This window comes from Taeniopygia guttata, chromosome 5, assembly GCF_048771995.1.
Source record: "Taeniopygia guttata chromosome 5, bTaeGut7.mat, whole genome shotgun sequence".
Lineage (NCBI taxonomy): Eukaryota > Metazoa > Chordata > Aves > Passeriformes > Estrildidae > Taeniopygia > Taeniopygia guttata.
The window spans coordinates 62,386,968-62,396,874 of record NC_133030.1 but is presented as its reverse complement, the minus strand read 5'-3'; the positions used below and the strand labels follow the sequence as shown (position 1 = coordinate 62,396,874).

The 9,907-nt window shown below is 49.4% G+C and overlaps 1 protein-coding gene across 4 annotated transcripts in view; it reads right to left on the bottom strand.

Annotated features, from left to right (window-relative positions):
- Positions 1-351: 351 nt before the first annotated feature.
- FERMT2 (FERM domain containing kindlin 2) overlaps positions 352-9,907 on the bottom strand; it is a 50,955-nt gene continuing 41,399 nt past the window's right edge. For 2 of the 4 annotated variants that reach the window (XM_032748920.3, XM_030275264.4), the window contains 7 exons: positions 9,465-9,589; positions 8,047-8,153; positions 7,516-7,737; positions 5,201-5,221; positions 4,608-4,732; positions 3,584-3,725; positions 1,512-1,792 (listed from right to left, as the gene is read on the bottom strand). In XM_032748920.3, the coding sequence (XP_032604811.1) occupies positions 1,619-1,792; positions 3,584-3,725; positions 4,608-4,732; positions 5,201-5,221; positions 7,516-7,737; positions 8,047-8,153; positions 9,465-9,589 (916 nt within the window). In that variant the 3' untranslated portion in view covers positions 1,512-1,618. Of the gene's footprint in view, positions 1,793-3,583; positions 3,726-4,607; positions 4,733-5,200; positions 5,222-7,515; positions 7,738-8,046; positions 8,154-9,464; positions 9,590-9,907 lie in introns of all 4 variants that reach the window. The other 2 variants (XM_030275263.4, XM_072930582.1) reach the window with 1 other exon arrangement.

The following is a 9,907-nucleotide window of genomic DNA, read 5'->3' as shown; positions in this document are numbered from 1 at the left end:
GGTGGGGAGGGGCTGGCACAGGGTGCCCAGAGAAGCTGTGGCTGCCCCTGGATCCCTGGAAGTGTCTAAGGCCAGGCTGGACAGGGATTGGAGCACCTCAGGATAGTGGAAGGTGTCCCTGCCCTTGGCAGGAGCTGAAACAAGCTGAGCTTTAAGGCCTTTTACAACCCAAAACCATTTGAGAATTTTCTAACTTTTTGTTGCTTTTTGGTGGCATTTGTTTCAGCCAACTTGGGATAAGGCAGCAGGATGGAGCCCAGGGCTGGCATGGGATGGCTCCATCCTATGGAGTTGTTTATGGCTTTTCCATAGCACAAGTAGACCCCAAAAACCAGGAGTGGCAGCTGAATGTTAACTAGAAGATTTGACCTTTATTTAAAATAAAATGTATTTGAACATAGCCTTGATACCACGGACTATGGGAACGCAACACTGGATATTCCTTGGCATTAGGTGGGCACAGGATCCCTCCTTGTTAGCGTTAATGTGGGAATGGCTTAATGAAACTGGCAGTCCTGGCCCCAGGTATCAGCTGCTGAGGGTGTTGTGGCACAGCCCTGGAATCCCCTTTAACTTAGATTAAAATTTACTGGACTAAAATTGTGGTTTTTGTGGGTTTTTTATTCCTTGGTTTGTCCCCGTACCCCTTCCAGACATCCTACAGTTACTGCTGATCTATGCAATATCCTAGCTGGCTTGTGAGACTAGTTACAAAAACTGTACAACTTTATAAAATTTGTGGTTTTTTTACATTAGTTACACAAAAACCTTTACTTCATAAACCTTTTACTTCATATCGTAATGAAAAAATTTGCATATCAGAGGCAGAACAGTGACTATGCTGGTGAATACTAAAAGTGTCATAATACAATACGGTGTACAAATAAAATTTAAAAAAAAGACAATATAAATGATTATCAAAAGGCAAGTTAAACAAATAAAACCAAGCTATAACAGACTAACAGAAGATCATCTTCGAGGCCACACAAAACTATCCTCAAAGTCATGTCAGGCACCTTCAGAGTCCTGGTGTAGTGTGAGAGGAGAGATGGATGACTTCAAACAGGTCAAATGTACAGAATAAAAACACACAAAAAAAGAAAATAAAACACTCATGCATTAAACATGATAAATAGACTTCATATAGGTTAGCCCTGGATGGCTTTACAAGAAGATGGCTTAGAGTTCTCTTCAAAAATTGGCTTTTTAAAGTCAGTTAAATCTTTATCCTGATCTGCCCATCGGAGTCTGGATCTGTGGGTCACCGTCACCCTGCCCAGACACAGTCTGGTTATAGCAAATTAACAGAAGTGCTCATTAGTGCACACAGATTAACTGGTCTGGTAATGCAAAAAAAACCAAAAAACCCAAAAACCAAAAAAAAAAAAAAAAAAAAAAAAAACAAAAAAAAAAAAACAAAAAAAAAAGAAAACCAACAAAAAAAAAAGCAAAAAAACCAACAAAAAAAAACCCAACCAAAAATCCAATTGTTAAAAAAAAAAAAAAAAAGATACATTTCAAGCTTACTTTATTAAGCAGCATTATCTCAAAGGACAGCTTTGGAAAGTTAAAGATGAATATGGCCATGGGGGTTCCTGCAGGGCGAGGCTGGCGGGGCTCACACCCAGCCACTGGTCAGTTTGTAGAACATCTCCTCGTCCAGGCTCTCGTTCTGGTCCTTGGCCCGCGTGGACAGGAAGATGTAGCCCCCGATGAACTCGTGCACCACCTTGCAATCCACCTCGGTGCAGATGAACGACACGCGCACCTCGTCCGCGAACTCCACCGTCACCTGCAGGGGCACGCACAGCTCAGCCTGCTTCCTCTTCCTCCCTTCTCCCTGCTTCCTCCCTTCTCCCTGCTTTTTTTGGGGGCTCTGATGGTTTTCTAATGCCTAAGCAAAATTTTGTGGTGCCAATGTAGGTGTGAGCCCAGAGGAAGCCAAGGGCTGGAGCTCCTCTGGGAGAGTTGGGAATGTTCCCCTGGAGAGGAGAAGCTCCAGGGAGAGCTCAGGGCCTGAAGGGGCTCCAGGAGAGCTGGAGAGGGACTGGGGACAAGGGATGGAGGGACAGGACACAGGGAATGGCTCCCACTGCCAGAGGGAAGGGATGGATGGGAGATTGAGAACTGGGAATTCCTGGCTGGGATGGAATTCCCAGAGCAGCTGTGGCTGCCCCTGGATCCCTGGAAGTGTCCAAGGCCAGGTTGGACAGGGCTTGGAGCAGCCTGGGACGGTGGAAGTTGTCCCTGCCATAGTAGGGGGTGGAATGAGTTGATCTTGAGGGTCCCTCCCACCCCAAACCATTCCAGGATCCTGTGAATGGTAGTTTGGCCTTGAGCATCCTTATGACTTCCTTTCTGCTTTAAATTTCCTATGACTCTTATTCAAATATTTAGATACTGAAATACCTTTTAGTGCCTTTTATTGTTTTCTTTTTATTTATCCATTCATTTATTTATTTAAATTACCATTACCCCATGTATTCCCCCATGCCTCAGAAACAATCCCCTAGTGTTTCTACCTCTCCATGGTGAGAATGTGGCCATATTTTCCCTGCTTCCAGAGAAAACAGGGATTGAAGTCTGGGCTTTCTTTCCACTTTTCCCTGGTTCTCTAAGTTGAATTTTGGCCACTGAAATACCTTATGGGGGCTGGGGGAGCTCATTTTGGAGTGAATGAGCAAACTATTCATTTATCGATGCTCATTCTCTTTTTTGTTCCCCTATCACTGACAGCTCTGCAGGAGGGATGGGGATTCCCAGCAGAGTATCCAAGCTGGATAATTGGGATATCTGGGCTTGCAACTGAGTCAAAACAATGACTCTGAGGCAGAGGGGGAAGCTGAGTAATTTTTTCAGCAACTCTTAATGAGCTGCAAACTGCAGGAGAACAGCCCTCACATATCCCTGGCAGCTTTAATTGTGTGTTCTGCCAAAAAGGAGCCCAAAAATTTGAGCATCCATATGTAACAGCAGGGGGAAAGCCCATCTCAGAGCCTGGGGAAGAAACTACTCCTTTTTGTTTGCTATTTACGTGAAAGTCTGAGTTGTACAGCAAATGAAAGGGATTTTAGTAGGGATAAATCCCTGTATATTTGTGTTATGGGTTACGATGGAGCCCGAGCATCGGTGCTGAGGTTTCACTTCATTTAATTGTGTGGGGTTCAGAGAACAGAGAAAACAATTCCTGGCTACAGGAGAGAAAGATTCAGGGCTTTTTCTTCTGGGTCACACACAGCCCCACCAGTGCCTGAAGGGGCTCCAGGAGAGCTGAAGAGGGACTGGGGACAAGGGATGGGTGGACATTTGGAACTGGGAATTCCTGTCTGTGAGGATGGTGAGGCCCTGGCACAGGTGCCCAGAGAAGCTGTGGCTGCCCCTGGATCCCTGAAGTGTCCAAGGCCAGGCTGGACAGGGCTTGGAGCATCCTGGGATAGTGGAAGGCTCATGGTGAGGGGTTGGAACAAGATGGTCTTTAAGGTCCATCCCAACCCAAACCATTTGGGATTCCAGGACTCCAGGAGTGGTTCCTGTGTCACTGACAGGAGCAGGGGAGAACACGGGGTGTCAGACACCATCTCACCATTTTGATCTCCCAGTTGACGTTCCACTGTTTCATGTTGCTGAAGCGCCAGGTCTTGACGGCGTCGCCCGTGCTGGCGTCCATGCGGATCAGGCGGTTGTAGGCGATGCCGATCAGCTCATCCTTCTTCCCACCCTGGAACCTGGCAGAGGGATTGAGAAAAACAAGCCTGTGAGACACACAAACCCAGCAGCTGAGTTTACTTGTAAAATTGTTTTTATACATCAGAGCAGCTCGTGTTTTTCATTTCAGCTGCAGCGCGATTTCCACAGCCAAGGATGTGCACAAGGAATGTCCTTGCCCATGGCAGAGGGTTGGAATGAGGTGATCTTTGGGGTCCCTTCCGACCCAACTCAACCCAACCCAAGGCAACCCAACTCAAGGCAATTCAACCCAATCCAAGGCAACCAACACAACTCAACACAACTCAATCCAACTCAACCCAATGCAACCCAATCCAAGGCAACCCAACGCAATCGAAGGCAACGCAATGCAACTCAACCCAACACAACCCAACCCAATCCAAGGCAACCCAACCCAATCAAAGGCAACCCAATGCAACTCAACCCAACACAACCCAACCCAAGGCAACCCAATGCAACTCAACCCAACACAACCCAACCCAATCCAAGGCAACCCAATTCAACCCAAGCCAATGCAACCCAACCCAAGGCAACCAAATCCAATCCAAGGCAACCCAATTCAACCCAAGCCAATGCAACCCAATCCAAGGCAACCCAACCCAATCGAAGGCAACGCAATGCAACTCAACCCAACACAACCCAACCCAATCGAAGGCAACCCAATTCAACCCAAGCCAATGCAACCCAACCCAAGGCAATCCAACCCAACCCAATCCAAGGCAACCCAATCCAATCCAAGGCAGCCCAAGGCAACCCAACCCAATGGAACCCAATCCAAGGCAACCCAACCCAACCCCTTCCATGATGATTCCAGGGTATTCAACCCACTCCCTGCATCTATGAAGGAAACTCCTCCAGCCCAGCCCCGCAGTGCCACCCACCTCGCGTTGAAGTGCGTGATGCCGAACTCCGGCAGCGACTGCCAGGCTTGGATAAAGCGCATCTTGGCCTCGATGAGGCTCATCTGGGCCACGTTCTGGTGAGCCTCCAGGATGCGCGCCGTGATCTGCGGGCGGCGAGACACAGCGGGGTCAGCGGACAGGGGACCTCGGTGCCACCTCCGCTGCCACGCGCACGAGAGCGGCTTGGGAGCCGCCGTGGATCCGAGCGCGGATAGTCAATAATTCCTCCCCTGAGGCTTTATTTCAGCTCCGACTGCTCGGAGCCCACGTGGAGCTTCCCATCTCCAGATACAGGAAAGCAAATACAGATCAGAGCTGTTTGGAGGCAAAGAGCCACGCATGCTCTCGGGAACTCTAAGGATGTGAGCGAACAACAAGGCAATTTTGTGGTGTAGAGTTTCCAGTTTCAGCCCATCAATCACTGGGAACCATTATAAAAACCTACCAGGGCCCAAGTGTCATGGGGAGGGTGCAGGTTTTGTTAGTGTTTTCACCGCTGCTGTCTAAACCAAAGGGGTTCTAGATTAAGTTTATTTTAAGTTTATCTTAATTTTATTGTTGCTGTCACTTACCAAGTCTCTTACATAGCCTGGCTGAAGATGGCAAGGCGAAATGAAAAAATAAAAAAAAAGAAAAGGAGGCAGAAAGAAAAAAAAGCAATCAGAAATATGGCAACAAAGCAAAGAAAAAGTGTAAATTAACTGCAAACCAAAGTTCAAGCAAAAAAAAAAAAAAAAACCAAAACAAACCACATGCACAATTCCTTAGGTGGAAAAGCAGCCAAAGGGAATGTGAGCAGGGACAAACGAGCAGAAATTCGCCGCTCATGCTGGCCCTGCTGGAGCACTGGAGTGATCCCAGCTGGGCCCTGGCATTGTGGAGAGATGGTTTTGGTCCTGAGATGGTTTGAGATGGATTTCAGGAAAAGGCTCTTCCCCAGAGGTGCTGGCACTGCCCAGGCTCCCCAGGGAATGGGCATGGCCTGAGGCTGCCAGAGCTCCAGGAGCCTTTGGACAGCACTGCCAGGGATGCCCAGGGTGGGATTTTTGGGGGGTCTGTGCAGGGCCAGGAGCTGGACTCTGATCTTTGTGGGTCCCCTCCCACTCAGGATATTCTGTGATTCCGTGGTCCTGCTGGGCATGAAGGGGAGGGTGAAGCTGCCAGTCCAGAGGTGGGTTCATGGCCTCATTTTCCTCTCCACGTCTCTGCACAATCTCAAGGCCACTCTCTGGCTGGAGAACCTCGAGAGGAAGCTCAGGAGCTCACTGTGAGCTTGGCAGATCCTTCTGTTTGGGATATGTGGAGAAATGATTGGGATGCTGCCTGGAATAACAAGCAGATGAAGGGAACATCATCTGTGCTTCTCAGAGATGTTCATGCCCTGGCTGGCTTTGACACCAAACTCTGAAAATCTATATTTTGGTCAGTTTTTGTTTATCTGCATTTAGGGTTTGGTGCTTCCAATCCCAACCTACCAGCCCTACTCTGCTGCACGTGGAGACAAACATCACCCCAGTGGGCTTGGGGCTGGTGAGGACCCAGAGCCTCCATAAATCCACAGCCAATTCCCATTCCAGCAGCTCCTGTGGGCTGCACAGCCTCCTCCTGCTCCTCCCTCTCCTACCCTGTGCCTCGGAAGGACCCTTGTGGTCAAATTCCTGACATTCCTGCAGCCTCCATCCCTCATTCCTCTCAGCAAACATCCTCTGCTGCTCCAAGCTGTGCCTCTGGCCACCAAGGAAAATCCTAAATCCACTGCTTAGCTGATGCCTATGAGGGCCCTGGTGTCCACACCACGGCCACATCCTGACTGGGATCATCCCCATCGTGCCCAGCCCCACGATTCCATGGATTTTATTTTTATAACCAGGATACCTGCACAGTAAGCAGGTTTTCCAAGCTAATATTTTTCCAGGTGCCTCTGTTTTACTGGAAACCTAGAAAGTCTTTTTTATATATAAATATCTATATCTATATATATATGTTAAAATAGTATATTTATGCAGCCTCTCCTCCATCCAAGGGGATATAAAGGCTCATTCAGGAGAATAATAAGGGCTATATAAAATATAACTCCACTGCCAGGAAATCATCGTGCTGTGCCAATAAAAAGTTATATTTTTCCGGCTTCTCTGACTTGCAGCCTTCTTCTGGGCTTGAAGAAATCATATCCAGCCCCAGCCAGCAGCCTGAAGGATTTAAGTCACCAAAAGGCCACGGAGCAATGCTTTCCTTATTTTTGCTGCTGTTCTGACATATAATTCTCTTTGAGAGAATCCTGCATTTATTCCCAGTGTGGAACAGTTTAGCCCTGTCAGGCAGGGATCGGATGGAGCGTGGATGGAGTTCAAGCACGAGTCACAGCAACTCAAAACCAAAGCAATGTTCCAAGGACTGGCATTTGGAAGCAGTGGAAAAGCAGAGAGAGAAATATGCAAACCCTGTTACAGCCAAGTGTGGATAAAGCACTGCAAGCAACTGCAACTCCGCTGATCCCGGGGATTTCTCCATGGATTCTGTGCAGGGGAAGGGGTTTTAACCCCAGCACCGGGCAGAAATGGGGCAGCTGGAGCCAAACCATTATCAGCAGGGGCCAAACCATTCCCAGAACGTGTTTAAAATAAACATCAACCAATTTCAAATGCATTTCCAATTGAAGGTTCCCCGCCACGTCCGTGCGCTCCACACAGCACGTGGCAGAATCCCGGTGCTGGGTGCCATCCCCAGGTGCTGGATCCAAACCACACCCTTCAGCCCCACCTCATTTTAGTAACCACGTGCATCCCAGTGAGTGAGGACATCCAAAACATCCAAACCACGCCGTGTTAAACACCAGCCACCGCCGGGACGCGCGTCCAGCCCAACCAACACCGACAGCAGCGCCTACCTGCTTGTTCTTGTACTTCTTCAGGTAGCGAGGGGACACCAGGCACTCGGGGTTGATGTCGGTGTTGATCTGCTCCGGGATCAGCTGCGGGTCTGGGTTCAGATGCTGCATTTTCAGGAAGGACAGGATGTTCTGCACTTCCATGCCGTAGGAGCTGTCGGCCATGGTCTTGCCCTTGGAGGCCAGGCGGCAGGCGGCCATCCAGCTGGCGTACTGCGTCTCCTGTCCCCCAAAACAGCGACATGTGTCTGTCACAGACCCCTCAAAAAACTCCCCATGGAGACCTCATTCCCCTCCCAGCCTCAGGAGACCCCAGCATGCACAAAGACAGGCAGAAATCCGACCAAGGTGTGACCACACAGCAAACCTAAGGCTGATTTTCTACTCCAAACTCACGGGTGACTTGGAGCACATTTGGAATGCTGAGATCAGATAGGTGAGAGCATTTTCTATTTGTTTTTTAAAGAACAGCCCCTGAGCAGGATGGTGGGAAAAGGCTGAAGAGGTGTCCAGTCAAAAAGATGAACTTACGTTGTCGCAGCGCAGCCAAATCTCGTTCATCCCCTCCGCCACTGGAATCAGGAGTTTGATGTTGAACTTCTGGCCAGAGATGTTCACATCAGGGGTAACTTCACATCCTGCAGTGAGGGAGATGGTGTTTAGTAGGGGTGTGAGGAACTATGATTTAAAAAGTGGCAAAGAAAGCGAAAACAGGAAAAGAAAGAGCAAAGCTCCCTGACTCAAGGGTCACTGGTGGCATCTCAGTGCTGCCAAAGGTTTGTCCCACACCTCTGATGGGATGGACACTCCACACAGCACAGAAAAAAACCTGTCCCTTTTTCCAAGTGTCAGGAAAATGGGGGGGAAAAGCAAGACCTGATCTGAAAGCAGTGAAGCAACAGCAAACCCACAGAACTCCTGCATCCTGCCTGGAATCAGAAATGGATCCAGTGGCTGGCAAACACCCCAAAATCTTCATGAAAGGATAAGAAAAGGTGACTGGAAGGGTGTTGAGTCTCACCCTGAAACCTTTCTGTGTTACTGATGAATGGTGGGATGCCATGAAGTGTTTCATGCCAGGCTGGGTGGGGCCTGGACCATCCTGGTTTAGTGGAAGGTGTCCCTTCCTGTGGGAGCAAGGTGGAATTGGCTGGGCTTTAAAGTCCCTTCCAACCCAAACCATTGAGGGGTTCCATGATTTGGCTGCTGCAGCTGCAGCGAGGTGTGAGCATCTTGCTCCTGGTGGCTGGAGAGAATTCCAAGTGGTTGTGTAAACACAGGGGTGATGAACCCACCCTGCCACGGCAACGTGGGCGCCATGCCAATGCCTCCCAGATTTCTGCAAAGTGCCCTCACAGCAGATTTGTCAAAAGGTCCTGGGGGCCAGGCCTCGCTCCTACAGCAGCCTGAGGTCATCTGGCATTTCCCCTGCTCCTGCATCCACAGGGAGAACACACGAGCTCACTGCAGCAGGAATGTTTCACTTGACATAAGGACAGGCAGCACTGTAGGAATTTCAGCTCTCGAGTGCGGCTGCTCCCAACCAGCAGCGGGGAGAGGAGATAAAGGCAGCAGGGGAAGAAAGTGGTCTGTTCTTCCCAGTTTCTGCCATAGAAGTCAGTGCAATCCTTTGGAGAACTGACAAGAAGGAGATGGGCAGGTGGAAGGATGGAACAAGGTTTGGAAGGTCCCCTCCAACTCAAACTGTGGTTCTCCAAGCACTCTTCCCAAGCTTTTTGGGGTGCTCCCCTGTGGGATCACACATAATCACACTTAGAACTCCAAGTCTGTGCCATGACACCAAACCCAACCCCCTCATTCCTTTACACACCTTTACCCAACCCCGGGATGGAATTCTGAGGCGATAAAGCAGTGGGAAAACAAGATGCAGGAGGAGCAGCCTGGAATAAAAAGCAGCTTCTCTTACCCCAACCCTGTGCTTCTCTTACCTCTCAGGTTCATCTGGTGAGCAGGAGTCCCGTTGGATTCCTCTTTGCTTTTGTAGCAGGAGATGGAGGTATCTTTGAAGGTGCACCAGTAGGGCTTGTAGCCTTTCAACGTCAGCTTCTTGGGCCTGCAGGACACGTGGGGGCACATCTCACTTGGTCTGAGCTCCTCAAACAAGCTGTTCCCCAGGAAACATCAGTGTTTCCTCAAAATTTCAGCCCTGGCAAGCTGCTGTCAGCAGCCTGGGTTATTCCCACCCCTGCCAGGGGGCTCAGCCATTCCTTCACTGCTGGCTCAAGGAGTTGAGCTCCAATTCCAAGTTTGGAGTCTTCAATCCCAGGGAGATAATTTGGGGCAAGGTGGGGGGAGCTGGAGGACTGTGCTACAAAAACAGAGGAGTCCATGAACCACTGCAGAATCTGCCTGTCCAGCCACCACATGAAAC